We start from the raw sequence: 18,295 nt of genomic DNA, 5'->3' as shown, positions 1-18,295 counted from the left end.
ATGGAGAACATTTATTTAATAAAGGAGAACACCTGTGCTCTGGCTAGCTGCTCTCTATCACCCTTTTTATGAAAAGACTCTCTGGTCCTTCTTTGTTCACAAACCAGAGCATGAACCGTCTCAGAAGCTGAGAGATAGCACTGAAATACTTCAGTGCTTAACTTTCAGAGCCGGCATCTATGACATCATCAATTTTAACTATCTTACCAAACAACAAATTCACACATTATTCTTTTTCTCTTTATTGTATTCTTCTACTACAAAACAAAATAGTAATAATTATTTGTTACATTTAGTTGTTTTTGTATTTTAAAAAAATTTTTAAGCTCAGAATTTAATAGTCTCTGAGTCCTTTATGGATATAACTGATGAATTCTATTAGATGACATGAACAGAACTATAAAAGCTTCTCTCCAAGTAACTGCTAACATATAGCATCACTAACTTCATGTTTACATGAGAATTTCCTCCACTAACTCTTTGTATTTTACTCAGGTGGTTAATAACTTATCAACTTATAATGCTTTATACCAATTTGTCAATGTAAGTTTCAACTTAATCTCAGGCAGTAACAGGAAGTTACCAGACACAAAGCCACTTTCAGTAAAGTAGCTTTTACTTGCCAAAGTCTACTACAAATCACTTTTCTTTGTAGCCAATAATAAATTACTTGTCTAAAAAGCAACTTTTTATAGTGTGTATTTTTGGCATCTTTGTAAAAAGAGTGAAGTAGAAAAGTACTATAAGAAACCTATAGATAGAGCTAGACATTTCTTTACATGATAATGGAAGAACATACCAACAATCAATTTTTCAGAATTCTTAAAGTAATCTAGGAGAAAGGTGAAAAAACTCAAGAAAATACTATCTAAATTTTGTAAGAGGAGAAAAAGACATCTAGCCCACAAGTTTAAAGCATATAATACTTTACTCTTGTCTACTCTTTAAGAATGGTTTGCTATTACAAGATCAGAAGTATCTTTTTTGTTTTATAAACATCTGGTATCCCTATGCATTTCAGTAAGAGAAAAACTTAAAATGAACACTATTTCATTAGACTGATACCTACCTGTGCTTTCTGAAGCAGTTCAATTGTAAGAGGAAGCCAATCAGGAATAAGTTTCTCCATTTCCAAACTAACCATGGCCAGAGCAAGCATGGATCCTTTGAACTGCAGAAATTGGCTGCAGGCCATACAGTAAAGTAGTTGCTTGGTAAGGACTGCCAAATGTTGAGATGGGCTCAATTTGGGCAAACTGAAAAGTAACTGAGGCCTAGTTGACACCACAATGGCATGGAACTGAAAAATCAAAAAAACACCATTTTAGTATTTCTTGGAGAACTTTTCTTTTCTTTTTTTTTTTTTTTTGCAATACTGGGGTTTGAACTTAGGGCCTCAAACTTGCTAGACAGGCAATCTACCACTTGAGCTACTCTGCCAGCTAGTTTTTCTTAAATGTCTAGGAAATTATATATCGAAATGACTTCTTATATATTACTCCAATTCTAAGTTTGCAATTTTAGCGTCAGTTATTTGACATTTTCCTAACTTCTAATTTTCCCCTAATTTTAAGAGTTTTCCTTTTCCAAAATAAGAAAAATAAATGATCTCTTTTTTAAAGTAACTGAAACAGGACTACACACTCAAATAAGAAACTGGAAGACTTGATATACTTACAATGTGAAGAAAATCCAATGGTGTGGCTGTATGAAGATCCCAATTCAACTTATCCAGAATAATTCTCTCCATTCTCAAAATTTCAGAAGCAGAACAGCCACAGAAACTATCCCTTGCTAATACCTTCAGTGCTGGGATTTTCTAAATGCAAAGCCAAGGGGAATGGGAACAGGGACAGGAAGGAGAGGACAAAAACTCATTTTCAGTTTTTGTTTTAGCAAACAAAAAGTTAATAAATACAAATTTTCAAAAAAGGAAACAAATAATATTGAAAGGATTCATTACCTCATCCTCTTCAACTGTCTTGGCAGCTAGGAAAAAACAGCTGATTGCAATACAACTCAAATATTTTGGGTGAGCCTAAAGTATTGAAAAGGGAAAAGGCAAGTTTAGTGATTGTTTAAAATGAACTTAAGTTTTCATAACTGTTTTTTTAAAAACGAAATGTGCAGATGTGACAAGAATACACATAATTCTGTGGAATTAAGTTAGTTATGATTCCAACCCATTTCTTTCTAGATCAAAGCTAACTTTTAACATCCCAGCCCTAGCTATTTGACATGCTATGGAAATAATAAAATTATTCTGTTGCTGGAAATTTAACCCAAAGTTAGTGAGTTAAAGTTACTTTCTATCTAGTAGTGAAGAGCTTGATTTTAAAAGATATCTTCTTTTAAGAAAGAATGTTCCCCACATTTTAAAGTATATGTATGTATACTTATTTGTAAAGCTAATTTTATTCTCTTTAGTTATCCAACAAAATACAACTAAGATAACAAACTAGGTGGTAGGGAAATTAAAGGGAATCAAGAAAATATCAAAGTCATATTTCGAAGTATATTTCGAATGCTTAAAATAAAAAATCATACCCTGCTAGTAGATGCATGACATTTTCTAATTAAATGTCCACAAATAAACACAAACCTATATTCAAGTCACGAAGAGTGAAAAAAAAATATTTATTGGATTTGATGTGCCTAAAGTAACTTGAATTCATCTATTTTCCTACCTATAAGAAGAAAGGCCCATGGAAAGGGGGTTAGGTTAAAGGAGAATGGTGGAGAGGGTGAATTCAAGTATGATATATTGTTAAGAACCTTTGTAAATGCCAGGATGTACTCTTACCAGCACAAAATTAAAAAAAAAAAAAAAGATAGGCCTACTTTTAATGTGTCTGTTAATATAACATCAGAATGTAGTTTTCAAAATTAGAATGATTTAATTCAATCAAATTTGACAACATGGAGATAAATTAGTAACATACACCAACACAAACAGTGAAACCTGTTTCAACACTTATTTCATTCTTAAATTAACAGTAAACACACCAATGGCCACTGTCTCAGTATAAGTGATCCTCTTTCACATAAGTAATTAAAGTTGGGGGCTATGAGCATGGCTCAAGTGGTGGAGTGCCTACCAAGCAAATGTATGGAGAGTTCAAACTCCAGTACTGCCAAAAAAAAAAAAAAAAAGGAAGTTGGTTCAATGCTATTAATACTTTAATTATTAATAAGCATTATAGCTAAAAAGGCAAAAGCAGTATGACAGTTATTATGTCTTCATCATACAGTTGAGAAAACAGTCTCAGAGGATAAGGTACATGCATGACACAGGTGATCTAGGAAATTAAGATCCATTTTCCTGTTGGGATAGTTTTCCAGGCTCTGTATTTCTCCATGTATATAATATAAAGACCCACATCTCTTAAGACAATCTTAGTTCAGTACACAAAGAACTCACTTAACAACTTTAGGTTGGCAATACTAAATCAAAGGAACCAGTAACAATAACAGCAGATGTCTGACTGTATATTAAAATCATCTATGCAGTTTATTTTTGTTTCTTTAAATACAGACAATCAAATATCAGCTACTAGAGACTTAGACTCCACAGGTCTGAGTTAGGAGTAAGGTTCCTTTTGGGAGGGGAGAGGGGAGTGCAGGACAATCTAACCCAGGGCCTTGTGCATACCACTCTTCCACTGAGCCACATCACCAATACAGGTTCCTTATTTTTACTTTTTGTGGTGCTGGAATTGAACCCAGGACTTTATATGTGCTGGGCAATCACTCTTCCACTGAGCTAATACCCCCAGCCCATCCCTTCAGAATGATTTCATTTGCTAGGATTGAGGCTTCTTTCCCTACTGCTGTCATTCCATGGTTTAAGTGCCTTTATTTAGATTTAGATTAACTGGTTCAATATAGGTTAACGGTCTGTAAGTAAGGTTATTCGATGTTAATAAACATGACAGGACCAAATTAATAAGAAATGAAAAATATACAACTGAAGGAAGAACATTAAGCTCATCTTTTTAAGGAATTACCTATAAAACGGTAATTATGGTATAGAGGGAGAAGGGCTCATTGCTAAGATAAAAGCAGGCTTTCAGATTAGCCAAATTTCAAGCATTGTAACTGAGGATTAAGTCTCTTAAGAGTAGAAGTTTGACTGGGCGCCAATGGCTCACACTCATAATCCTATCTGCTTGGGAGACAGAGATCAGGAGGACCGTGGTTTGAGGCCAACTGCAGCAAATAGTTCACGAGATCCTGTCTCAAAAATACACAACACAAAAAAGAGCTGGTGGAGTGGCACAAGTGGTAGAGTACCTGCTTAGCAAGTATGAGGCCCTGAGCTCAAATCCCAGTATAACTAGAAAAAGGATAGATTTTTGAAACATAAAAAGATAACTGAATGGCTACCCAAATTCTTAACACTCCAGATCCACCGCCTTTCATTTTTTTATACTTGATAACAAAGGGTTTTCTGTGGCAGAACATAGCCAGTGATAATTACAGCAATAAGGACAAAATAAAACCCATTAATATGTTTGCATGCTGCCAATCAATGAAAATACACCAAAGTTGTTTTATGACATCTGTGCTGGAAAGTGAAGTGTTTACATGTAGCCCAGAAAACCACACTACATGGATATTCAAAAAACAAGTAGTGACAGAGAAATATGTGTAAAAGGCTTATCCTTTTCCAGTCTGATTCACTGTCTACCTCTAGTACACCAAAAAACTCTGCCAAGGTTATGTAATTTTTACTGAAATCCAGAGAGCAAAAATTTTATAAGCTAAGTATGAGTACTTGTAGCAAAATGAAAATTACAGCCAGGCACCAAGGGAGGCTGAGATAAGGAGGATCACCGCTTAAGGCCAGCCTGCACAAATAGTTTGTGAGACCCCCATCTCCAACATAATCAGAGCAAAATAAACTGGAAGCGTGGCTCAAACTATAGAGCACCTGCTTTGCAAGCACAAAGCCCTGAGTTCACACCCCAGTCTCACCAAAAAAAAAAAAAAAAAAAAAAATTACAAAATACAAAGAGAAATACTTCCAAAATTTTAAAATAGCAGAAGATACTCCATTTCTTTCTCCTTTACAGTACATTTACTAATAACAGCCTCTAGTTTAACATATAAATCCTCAAGCAAAATGTTACGTTTAAAAAGTATTTACCTTTACAGTAGCTAAAAACCTGTCCAAAAGACTGCTAGCCAGAGCAAATGTTTCTGGGTAAAGATTGAACTGGTACTTGAGTTTGGCCAACCACTGAATTACTTCATCTCTCTGGGATGGAGAAACATTCTAAAACAGAGAACCATTAAAAAAAATTAAATTAACATATAGGTATATAGAAATAGGCAGAAAACCCAAAACATGAAAGCATTTGATGTCCCCACTCCAGAGGAGCTAATATAGAAACCTTAAAGCTACAAAGGTCATCATGAGAAGGGGATCAGTAACCAGGGTAAAGACCAGTTAGAGATGAATCAACATGGGTCATAACATGAACGCAATGCTAGGAATATTTCTGTATAGCTATCCTTAACTCAACTAGCAAAAACACTGTCTTCCTTATTATGCTTGTCTCTTTTCTTCAACAAAACTAGTGATAAAGGCAGAACAGGACCTGCCTGGAACTGAGGAGGGTAGGGGGGAGAAATGACTCAAACAATGTATGCACATGTGAATAAATGAATTTAAAAAAAAAGCAAACAAGAAATAAAAAACAAACAAAAAAAATTAAAATAAAGTTTTAGCTATCATCAAACATATATTAGAATTCTCTCAGAAAAAGTTACCAAACACCACAGAAAAATGCATTTATATATTAAAAGTGTTTTTAAGGTTATTCAAAATCAAATGAGTTCAATGAAGATAAAACTTTATGTACTAGTTATCACATTTAGTATCAATATCCAATATTCTTTTACTTTTTATAGTTTAAGTTCAACTGAACTTAATATAACAGTTTAAAATTTAAGTCAGCTATGCAATTAAATTTTACCAACTTTTAAGAATAAGAAAATATAGTGAATTTCCTTGGCAAGAAAATAGCCATTAGCTTAATTTGAAATATAAGTAGACTACAGTAACAGAATGATAGTCCATTAAAAATAAAACAAAAATCAAGAGTAATAAATGAAAAATACCACAAACAACAAATGAATTATATAGTTAAATGACAATGAAAAACTACTGAAGGGGAAACTGACCTTAACAAAATTACTGGTTGGAAAGATTGCTATGAACACAAAGCCTAAGTATTGGTTTAATCTTGCCATATATTATTTTTAAATTGTTGAGAAGCTTAATTTTTAGAAGGTACACACTTTAAAACAATGATTTCGATACCTTTACTCCTCAGTTTCAATCCTATTAAACAACAACTGGTAATAATTTACTAATGCTAAATGAAACAGATCCTTAGAAGCACAACTTCTGTCAGGGAAGTGCAACAAAGTACATAAACAACTCTGCACTCTTGTGATTAGTGGAAAAGAGTACTTTCAGTAAGGGAGGGTTCTAGACAAGTAAATATAATCCAAGCATCGCAGTCTTTATTATTGTAACCATGTGTTTTTCACTGTAACTGTTTTTGATGGATATCTTTTACAAATGTTATATATAAACATGTTATGTTACTTATCTTCTTCTTTAGATGGTACAGAAGTAACCAGATTAGTCAATTTAATAAAATTAATTTCTTAATTATACAAGATGCATTGACAGCTATTAAAACATCAATAGCTATATATCTTGACGATGTATCTCCTCAAACAGAAATTTCAGTTGGAATTTTTCTTGGCTTTCTCTAGTGTTATGAAGAATATATAACTTTCTGCTTATAATCTCTGTGCCTACATTTGTTGATTTCTCTTCTCATTTTATTATGATTCCTCCTTCACTTCCTGTCACTTCACTTTTCAGCTTTGGCACAACAAAATAAAGTATTATTCTGAATTAGTCAAACCAATTAATCACATTCACATAATTTTTACAACTAGATCTAAACTCAAGGTATAACCAATTTTAAAGGTTAACTGCCATACATCCAACTTCTGGTCAATCCTTTTGGAATGACCCTACAATAATGGATATGAAATACTAACAAGATAACATAAAAAGGATGGGTTACAATCTCATGTTAACATCTCACTACTAAGTTGGTGAATGAAAAAACATCCCTGTTCACACTTCAAAACTTAAGTGTTATTGTAAGGCAGACCATAAAAAATGTTAATCATGTACGAAGTTGCAAGGCACAGAAATCTGGGGTCTTGATCAAGCTGTGTTCTAAAGCATGTTCTCAGTCTTGACCTTGTGCCCAAACATTGGGGTAATGAAAAAAAATGTTAATAAAATATAACAAGCATTAAAATAGAAGTGTACACAGGCCTCTAGGGAGCTACTGGAAGGGCACAAGGTCTGGTTGGGCAGAAAAATGAAAGCTTTTAGAAGAGACACCAACCCATCTGTACCTTAACAGTTAAAAAGTGAGGGGAGAAGGTGATCATTTGTGCTATAAGGAAGATTAATGTGCTTAAGATCATGACTTTATTCTGAAGGATAGAAATTATGTCAACCTCAAGGCAAGAACTAATAGTTAAGCTCCTTGAACTTGCAAATAAAATCAAGGTGGAGGTAAAAAGAGACTGCCAGAAACAGTTACCTTGAGAATCACTCATATAATTCTATAAATCAGAAAGGGAATAAGGCAATCCATGGTACTAAAGCTGTGGATCTGATGGGTTCTTATTGCATAAAGTAATAGGAATTTGTGTTCTGAAGAGTATTGTCCAGTTTGACAGAGGAAACAGGTATCAGGCTATTAATGCCATAAGTTGAATTAACCCTCTCAAAAAAAGTGTTTGGAAAAGATTTAAAACACCACTGTCTGGAGCTATGGCTTTTCTAGGCGAGAGAAAGCAGACACAGCCTTATACCTAGGACCTGGTTAAGTATCTCTTAGAATGGTCCTTTGTTCTACAATAACCTGTATTTTCATGCAGCCCCAAGATACTACTCTAAGATCCAGTTCTGCCTCTAAAGGTTCCTGGTAAGTGAAGGCAATCACAAAACTTCTAGGTAAGGAGAGTAAAGCATTTAAGAGAAGGAAAATCCAGCCAACAAATCAACAAATCAAGGAGGAAATAAATTCACAAAAGGAGATGTACGTGATGATAGCCTAAGAGAAAACTAAGCAGGCTTTCAGGGAGACAAAAGTGACCTACAGTAGCAATGAGAGCTAACTCCACCTTCAGGTCAAAGATACAATGGGAGCTGGGAGAAAAAACATTGCTGAATAACAGACTACATTAAAGAAGGTCAGTACTTGATGTTTGACAACTAACACAACATAAAAATTTAACAAGTACCACAAAAGATGCCATATATAGAAAATGAGTTATGGTGATTACCATATCTAATTATGATAACTAAGTGATGTAACTTATGTGAAACACATATAGAATGAAAATGGCACTCAAATATTTGCTCCTTTCCCACTTCTAACCTACCTGATTCCCTAATAATAATGACAGAAAAAGTCTAAAAAAAATGTGATTCTTTTAAACATGATACAATTTTTAGTCATCACTAGTCAAAACTAGTGTGGTGTTGTGCACCTGTCATCACAGTGACAGGCAGTAAATCTCAGTCCAGGCCAGCCTGGACAAAAAGCGAGACCCTATCTTCAAAGTAACTGGAGCAAGAAGGGCTGGAGGTACGGCAGTGGTTGAGCACCTGCCTTATAAGTGTGAAGCACCAAGTTCAAACCCCAGTACTGCAAAGAAGCACAGAAGATAATAGTTTGAGAAGACCCACTCTTACTTTCATTGAAGCAACACTGATTCTAAGATTTTTTTTCCAAAATAATTCAAATAATACTAAATAATATCATAAGGATAGTTTTACAGAAAGTACCATGCCTAGGTAATTCTATTCCTATTCATCTGGAATAAAAGGATAAAAGAAAAAAGCAGGCTCCATACAGCATTTCTTAATTTCATGACGGGAACTATTCTTTTCTCATATGGATTGCTTAAGCAAGATTAAGAGGATTAAGTTGAATCCCAAAGGAAATTTATAACAGGGTGTGGTTTCATGCCTGCTATACCAGCTTTACAGGAGGGTCAAGTCCAGTGTGAGCAAAAAGTTAGCAAGACCCCATCTCAAAAATATGCTAGGCATGGTGGTACATGCCTGTAATCTCAAGCTATGCTGGAGGCATAGGTAAGAGGATTAAGGTCTAAGGCCAGCCCCTAAAAAAATAACTAAAGTAAAAACAGGCTGAGGGGTGTAGCTCAAGTGGAAAAGTACCTGCCTAGCAAGCACAGGCTGAGTTCAAACCTCAGTACCACAAAAAAGGAAAAAAAAAAAAAGGACTTTATAATAGACTCAGCATGGTAAAAAAACAGGCTTCTATACATCTATTCCTATTATTTTATATATACATTATTTTCACATGCTGCTAGTCTATTAAAATGATTCTGCTGTTTTAAATCTAAAAGGTTCACCATTACCTAAAAGATTAAGTATAGTCCCCACTATGACACACCAGTCCAACTCCAGCCTCATACGCCTTCCATCACTCTGCATTAAACTTCATACAACACGAGTAATTAAGTTTGCGATTCTACTTTGCCCCTGCCATCTAATTTACATCACTGTTCCTTTGCTCATACTATTTCTTCTAATAGGAACACACGCCCTTCTCTAGTTCAGCTTCCTCATTATATCGTTCAAAAGCCATTTCAATGTTCACTCTCCACCAGACATTTTTCTTAATAACTCAAAAGGCTAAGTACCTTCCTGTGTTTTCACTGCATCTTGTCACACATGTTATGTTCAACACTTTTAAGGGTTTACTTCTGCTTTTGGCAATGATTAAGTACATAGCAGAAAACCTACACTCCAACTGAGAATAACTAGAAAAGCTGCTACAAAAACCTGTTTTTAAAGGTCCCAGTACTGCTAGGAAAAACGGGCCTTGAGGAATCAAGATTCTGGAGAAGAGGTAACAAGTGTTAAATAAACATTTCATAATAAGCTTCTCCTTCAGGACATTTGCCCATCCTGTGAGTAGGGTAAAGGCTGAGAGTAAACCAATAGAGCTTTTAGGAGAGTTACAGGCCAAGGACAAAATCTGAGACATAAGGAGCCAATAAACTAGTGCAGAGGGGAGGTCAGAAATCTGAATTTGACACTTGGCTGACTGTATTAGTTAGCTTTTCCCACTGCTGTAACAAAATACCTGACAGAGCAACTTAAAAGGAAGAAAGGTTTATTTTGACTCATGGCTTCTGAGATTTCAGTCCATAGACCTTAGCTATATCAATTCTGGGCCCACGGTAAGGCACAACAACATGGCAGACAAGCAGAGACAGGAAGGGGCCAGGGACAAGATACCCCCAAATACCTGCTCCCAATAACCTATTTCCTCCAGCTGGAAAGTTCCCAGTACCTCCCAAAATAGCATCACCAGCTGGGGAACAGTCTTCTACTTGACAGCCTGTGAAGGATATCTCATATTCAAATCATAACATTGATTTTTCCCTTTAAGACAATCCTGAAAGAAATCTTGAAGGTGGATAGTACAGTGATCTAAAAAGTAAACAGAGACGCCGAAAAACAAGAATGAGTTCAGGGACATGTTCAGAACCCTTCAGGAGTAAGAGGATCCTGGTGAACAATCTATGCTCTCAGCTAAAACCACAGCTCCAGTCTAAGAATATGAAGACATATTCAGCTGCAATCCAGATTCCCTTAGCTCAATCCTTCTTTGGAGTAAAGTGCTTAGATCCCATTCAATCTGCCCACCAGAGGGAAGACTAAACCTTCCATAGAAGAGGGTATCATAAATTCCTCATAAAGGGCTGGGGATGTAGTTCAGTGATAGAGGGCTTGCTTAGCATGTTAATACCTATGGTTTGATTACCAGCACTGCAAAAACAAAAACAACAGTCTCTACAATTTTTCATACATAATATAATGTTTGACATAAAATCAAAACTTATCAGGCATGACAAAGAAAAAAAAAGAAACAAAAATCAAGACAAAACGCAGGCAAGAGAAAGATACAATCTTTACCTGATATGCAGTCAGAAAAAAAGGTAACTCTGTGGAATACCTCTCTTTAAGTATCTATTTCTTATTCCAAATAAGAAATACTTATTCCTGTGGATGGAACCAGAACCAATTAAGTGGCCACTACAAAGTAGTTCTGAGGTTCAATTTAGAAAAAACTTTCTAATAATTAAAAATTATTTTCCATGATAGAATGGACCAAAGAATCAAAAACAAAGAATCAGTAACTAATTATCAGAGATGTTAGAGAATTCGAATTTTACTGTGCAGTTGCATCAGTCTGTTCTTCCCAAACCTAACATATGTCAATAAAAATAGGAACCAGTTTGAAAATACAAATTCTTACACCTGTCACTATAAGCCCAACAGGTGTAGATGTGGGAACTAGAGCCTCTATTTTTAAGAAGTCTCAGGTGATTGTGATATGCAGTCCAGTGATCGAACAACCTATGTTTCAGGGCGTGCTTAAGCACACACAAAGCACTGGGTTTAATCCCCAATACAGACACCAAAAAATATCTTGTGTTTGGAAATCACATACTTAGATATCCTTTAATTTCTTAGTGTTCCAAATTTCTAACAAAAACCACTTTTCTATAAATAGTTTGTGGCAGGGTTTTATCTTTGTAAATAAAAAGCATTTAAGTAAAATAAATTTAGAATATCTGAAAAGTGTCACTGACTGGTTTTCAATTTTTTCCACAAAGTCATATAACAAAATTATGAAACTTAAAAGTACCATTATGTTAAAAAAAACAAAAAACTTGTATTACAAGTACCAGAACACAGTTGACCACCTGGATGAATTATGAAGACATGATAATCACCATTCATTTAACAAGTATTTTCTGAGCCTACCATATGTTAGTACAAAAGAATTATACATCACCCCAAGGAAACTAACAGTACAATCACTAAGAAATTATAATACTGTGTTATCATAAGGGAAGTACAGAGTTCTGTAGGAGCACAGAGAAGAAGAATGATAGGTGTATAATATTCTTGCCTGACCACACTGTGCTCCACTTGGGGATAAGGGATGCAAATTATGAAAGAGAACTGTGCAAGAATGACCTGGAAGTAGAGTTTGGGTGGGGAAAGGGATGGAAGGAAGGAAACTACAGAAGCATAAAAGGAAGATTTAAAACATTTTATTTTTCCATTATTATCATTATTATTATATTCCATTATTACCTCAAAAAAAAAAAAGTTGGAACAACAGTAGAAAAGGAAGTAAAGAGTAGAACCCTGGCTAAATTCAGATTCAGAATTAGAACTATCCTGGGGTTATTCTGGCAAACAGCTCAAGTCCCCTTAGTTCTTAATATCTCTAATCCCATTTTCTCCCCTATCTCCACCAGATCAAGCCCACTCAGATTTTCTAAGTACTATGGACAACTTCTACTTGCATTACTAAAGTCAAGTCCTGAAAAAGTATTGATAGTGTCCTATTCTATTACCTCACTAACATTTTTTAAATCACCTGCAGAAGCAAGCCAGATTAAGTGGTAATATAGCAACACACAATAATCCTCGTGAAACATTACCTTCAAAGACTATGTTGTAAATGTTTATTATTGTTGGTTACATGCTGACTCAAGGAGATAGCAGAAAGAATAAAGGTAAGGTTCTAAAAGCAGCTGTTGAAGGGGGGAAGGAGGGTAAGACAGAGTAACAGAGGGGGTAAATCTGATCAAAGTTCACTATGAAAATATCACAATGAAACCCCTATGTTCAATATAAAACCCCTATGTACAAAAAAAGAAAAGGAGCTGTTGAAAGGCTTTGAGGCTTACTAAATGTAACATACAGGAAGGAGTTTTGGGACTTTTCTACTGCTGTATCCCTGATGTGTAGAATACTGCCTGGAATATAAGAAATACTCAATAAACATTTAAAGAAACCTAAAAATCACACATGCACACAAAAATATAAAAAATGAAAAACAAAGAAGAGATTACCACAGGAAAAGTTCAAACAAAGCTAAAGTTTTAAGCAAAATGAGACTATTGCCTATTTCAGAGAATTAAAAGATTTATAAAATGATAGCACATATAAATGTTTCTACCATAGAATATACTCATTCAAGTCAACATATCTTCAATTTGCAAAATGACAAGCAAGTAACAGTAAATGCAGAACACATTCCTTCAGCTTGTGGGATAGAAGTAGGGTGGAATTAAAACATACACACTTCAACAACCTATGAACAAAAGACAACATAAAATAACATAGGAGGAATTAAATATTTGTCATTCATTCACTCATACATGTTAAAAATTTCTTGGCCACTATTCTATATCCTAAGCATCATGTTAGGTACCAGGGATAAAAGCTATGCAACGTATCTTTTATAGTAATCCTTTGGAGCAGATAAGCTTCATAGTTATTTGTAAAAAATTAGTGATAATATAATTAGCTATCTCCCAAGGGGCTTCCAACATTGGCATTACCTTATTATTCACTTGAACTCCTTGTAAATACTGATGAAAGGAAGAATGATTTTTGGATCACTAAAGATAGGGGTATGAAGATGTTCTGCTTCCATGGTTAACTATATATTTAGAAATAAAGAAGGCTTACTGTTGTTAGCATTAGTTTATGAGGAAAGTGAATGGACATAATCTTCTTACAGCTGTAAATCAAATAAGCATGCAAACAAAACTTGTGTTTTGTTTAAACAGTTCACTTTGGTTTTTGTTAAAATCAAGGAGCTGAAAAAAAATCAAGATGATTCTCAAATAAGGAACAGAGCATGTCCTTAATAAAACATATTTCTCCAAATGCTGCACCAAGATACTATTATATATGCAGTTGTACACTTCAAATAAAACTCATCTGTTTGAAGAGACAAATCATTACCTGATTTGTAGGCATTTTCGGCACATTCACTTTCCACATCTGGGCTTCCCTAGAGAGTGCCTTTTCCAATAGGAAAGACAATCTCTGGTTTTCCAAAGGTCCTGGAAACTTCATGATATCCTTTCAATTTGCCTGCCACCCAGCTTGATGTAGCTACCTATAAACTCAAATATAAATAATGCTATTACTTATAGAATAAGTGTAGTGTTACATTTACACATGTTATTAGTTATTAAGTAATTCATGAAACAAGAGAATGTTACAAGCTAGTATAGGATTTTACAGGTCTTTAAAATATTATATATTAAAATGCCACAATAATAATCAGTTATCCAAAACATTCTCATGTTAAATCTGAAATTCAATTATAAAGCGAACAAAAAAACCAAAAAACTCTAACAAGGGCTACTAGTTTTTTTCTTCATTAAAAAAAGTTGTAGCAATTACATTAAATCCTACCCATTCCCACTTCTTCAGTACAAAACCATGTTAAGTTGTGCTTTGGGGCTGGGGTTGTTCCTCAGTAGGGTAGAACATGTGGTGCTTAGCAGGCACAAGGCCTTGGGTCCAATCTCTATCAAAAACAGTGTTTCCAGTGCAGTGACCATCAGCTACACATGTGGCTATTTAAACTTGAATAAACACACTAGCTCCACTTCAAAAGCCACTGGTGCTCTGAAGGGCAATAGTCTAGATCAGAGCAAATGAAAGTCCAAGAAAAATTTCTCTAGGTTTAAAAAAAATAAACTACGTATCTGGGAAGTTTAACTGTAATTTAAAAAAAAACTGGGTTAAGAAACTGCTGAAGGATGTGAAAAAACTCAGGCAGATTTCTTGAAAGCTAAGCAAAAAAGGCAAGTAATTTTGGAAAAACGATGATACAAGAATGTAATTGTAATAATTAACATACCACAATATTTATGTAGAAATAATAATAAAAACAACCAATAAACATTTCTACAAACACTGTGATAAAACTAAGCTGGGAGGATAAGGGGATGTTAAGTATAGGTGTTAGGAGAGGGTAGAATGGGAGTTATCCTTACATTTTGTAGCAGGAAATCTATAAATACCTAAATATTCAAATATAGAAGTAGAACAAGTTATTTTAAAATGTGGTATTAAATAACAAGACAAATGAGATTACTCTCAGAATGAGAGAAGGTTGACAAAGGCTTGTGGCAAACTGGAAGCAAGGAAATAAACAGAATAGAAAATAATGAAGTAGAGAATATAAAAATGAAAGGAAAGATCAAAACCAGTAAACCTTTAGCTAGACTGACCAGAAAAGATAAATTACTAAAGTCAGAAATTTAAAAAAAAGGACATTATTACCTACCTTAAAGAAATAAGTATACAGAAATTTTATGAGCAATTATATACAAATAAATCATATAATTTAGAAGAAACTGCACAAATTCCTAGAAATGCCTCCTACCAAAACTGACTTAAAAGATGAATAATCACGTAACAAGGGGGAAAGAAGTACTGTTAAAGAAAAACCCAAACCTAGAAGACTTCACTAGTTAATTCTATCAAATATTTACAGAAAAATTACAATTTGTTTTTCTTTTTTGGTGGTACTGGGTTTTGAACTCAAGGCCTTTGCACTTGCTAGGCAGGTGCTCTATCACTTGAAGCATACCTTCAGTCCTTTCTGCTTTTATTTTTTGAATGACATCCTGAATTTTCACCAAGGCCACCCTGGACCTTCAACCTTCTGTTTATGCCTACCAGGTAAGTGGATGACTGGCACACTACCACACTCAGCTTTACTGGTTGAACTGGGGGATCTCACAAACTTTTTGCCCAGGCTGGCTTCAAACCTCAATCCTACAGATCTCTGCCTCCAAGTAGTTGGGATTACATACATGAGCCACTGTGCCTAGCCTACCACCAATTCTTCACACACACTTTCGAAAAATAGAAAAGGAAAAATCTTTCCAAATCAGTCTATAAGACCAGCTACTATCCTGATACCAAAACCAGACATCATTAGAAATCTGAATATAGATGCAAAGTTCCTCAATAAAATAGTATCCAACAGAATTCTGCAAAATAATAAAAGGGATTATACACCTTAACCAAGTGGGCTTTGTACCAAGAATGCAAGGATTGTGCAGTTGCTTCCTGTCTTCCTACATGTGCACTTGTACACAATTGTACTTTTGCATTTAATTGCTGTATGAGGATCATTTGTAGACCTGCCTCCTTTACAAACAGTGAACACTCAATTTCCAGATTTTAGCACCATGCCTAATAAATACTTACACTTGTTAGGTGCTTAACACGTAAAAGTGCTTACTATTTGGCCAGCTATTGTACAAAGTGCTGTTTCATTAACTATGTAACCCTCACACACAACCTTATCAAGATGGAATTACAAATCTTTTTTTTTTCCTTGAACTCAGGGGCCTATGCAAGCATCTACTGCTTGAGCCATACCTTCTATCCTTACATCCATTTTAAAGATGAACAAATATGCACAAAGAGGTGAATACTTTCTTTAAAGAATTACCCAATCAGTATAAAACATGAAACACTTTCAGCGTCCAATCTTGACCAAGATACACTCTATGTAGTTTCACTCTAATCTACCAGGGTGTCACGTACTCTACCTCCCAACACGTTTGATTAGTCTGTCTTACATCAGTATTAAGAAACTCCTAGTTCAAGATACCACAATCTCTCATTCCTCTGGTCCCAAATTAGCCTACTGAAATCCTGCATTTTTTTTTTGTACTGACATTTGAGCTTGCTACATGAGTCAAATCTCCAGCCCCCCCATCCCCCTTTTTTTAAACAAAACAAAACAGGGTCTTACATTTTTGCCTCAGCTGACCAGGAGGTCCCCCCAACTATCCCCTTTTGCACAGCTGGTATGACAGGTGCAGATCACCACATGGGGCTTATTGGTTGAGATGAGAGTCCCCCTAACTTTTAGCAAGGGCTGGCCTCAAACTACGATCCTCCCAATCTATACCTCCAGAGTAGCTGAGACTACAGGTGTGTGTTACTGTGCCCTGCCAGAAATCCTGCCCATTCTTTATCTACTTGTTCATCTTTTCCTCTTCATCTGCCACAAATGACCTGGAAAAACTAGAAGCAGGTAACACTACTGTTTATCTTTTCAACAGATTCCTACTCAGGACAGAAACAGCTGTTCTTTAAAGAGAAAAGCTAGTTAATGTTATCCAGGCCCCAGCACCTTCGTCAATAAGTCCTGGTGAGGATGAAATGAATCGCAAACCTCTAACAACAGTGCCTGGCAGTAAGAAGCCTCAGTGCTGCTGCTCAAACGCTGAGTGGCTCACTGACAGAATAAAACCGAGACGTTTTCCCTCAACATTCAAACACCTTTGGTCAATCCATCCTACCTCCTGACAGATACTTGTCATTATTTTGCTACAATTTCCAACTTCTGCCCAGATGATCTGCAATGGAATCCCTAACTTAGTAGAGGGCCACAGTCGGTATTTTTGTCTGCCCTGCAGGATGCAACCTAATTCTCACTCCTTAGTCTCCCCTCCCACCCACACCCGCCCCGGGTACCGCTCCCCTCCCGCCGTTTCCGCAGCCCTGGCGGCTCGCCCCATCCGCTCGGCTTGGCCAGCACTGCACCGCGCAGTCCGAGGGTGGGAGGCGTGTCCCCTTCTTTGTGCAGTAACACGGGCTCGCGCAGGTGTGCTGCTGCTACAAAAAAGTTACTCGCTGACCCAAGAACCGGCCCGAGGGCGAAGGGAGAGGTCCCTGTGGGTCCCCCGGGCGGCGGGTCCCCGCGAGCAGCGCGCGCCCCCGGCGCTCCCCCGGGGCGGAGTCGCGCCGAGCCCCCCGCCCCTCACCTTCTCCTCCTCTTCCTCCTCCCCGGCAGAGCTGTAGGCCTCGCAGTGGTGACGCGGGGTCATTCGGGCCCGTTACCACCACATTTTCCGCAGCGCGCGGCGACAGGCGCGCGGGACGAGGACCGGGCCGACTGAGGAGGGAGAAGAGGGGGGGAACCGGGCCGGAGGGCGCGGGCACAGGCGTTCGAGCGGGACGCACGGCTGCGGTCGGTGGGTCAGTCAGCGAACTAGTTCCATGATGAGCCCGGACCTGAGGCCGCCGCCGACACCGTCGGTCCCGCTCCTCCAACCGCCGCCGCTGGTGCCCGGGTGAGGAGGGGGCTCCCTCTCGCCATAGGGCGGCGGGGGCCGGGGAGAGGCGGGGGGTGAGACCGGCTCTGCCCCTGCCCGGGGGAAGCGCCTCCGAGGGGAAATGGTGAAAGGGGGGGAGGGGGGAAAAAGAAAAAGAAAAAGGAAAGGGGGGAAGAAAATAAGAAAAAGCGAGACAGAGGCGCTGCCGCGTCTGCTCGCGGGGAAGGCTGGGGAGGGA

At 36.9% G+C, this 18,295-nt stretch overlaps 1 protein-coding gene across 4 annotated transcripts in view; it reads right to left on the bottom strand.

Annotated features, from left to right (window-relative positions):
- The window catches only part of Ccni (cyclin I), a 24,607-nt gene extending 6,312 nt beyond the window's left edge, over positions 1-18,295 (bottom strand). Inside the window, exons 1-7 of one of the 4 annotated variants that reach the window (XM_074041944.1) lie at positions 17,767-18,293; positions 13,925-14,088; positions 5,150-5,278; positions 3,099-3,131; positions 1,964-2,038; positions 1,679-1,819; positions 1,070-1,300 (exon numbers count right to left, since the gene is read on the bottom strand). In XM_074041944.1, coding sequence (XP_073898045.1) covers positions 1,070-1,300; positions 1,679-1,819; positions 1,964-2,038; positions 3,099-3,131; positions 5,150-5,278; positions 13,925-14,038 — 723 coding nt within the window. In that variant the 5' untranslated portion in view covers positions 14,039-14,088; positions 17,767-18,293. Of the gene's footprint in view, positions 1-1,069; positions 1,301-1,678; positions 1,820-1,963; positions 2,039-3,098; positions 3,132-5,149; positions 5,279-5,538; positions 5,548-13,924; positions 14,089-17,766 lie in introns of all 4 variants that reach the window. The other 3 variants (XM_074041943.1, XM_020179595.2, XM_020179579.2) reach the window with 3 other exon arrangements.

This window comes from Castor canadensis, chromosome 9, assembly GCF_047511655.1.
Source record: "Castor canadensis chromosome 9, mCasCan1.hap1v2, whole genome shotgun sequence".
In the NCBI taxonomy this organism is placed as follows: Eukaryota; Metazoa; Chordata; class Mammalia; order Rodentia; family Castoridae; genus Castor; species Castor canadensis.
This window is presented reverse-complemented; position numbering and strand designations above follow the sequence as displayed.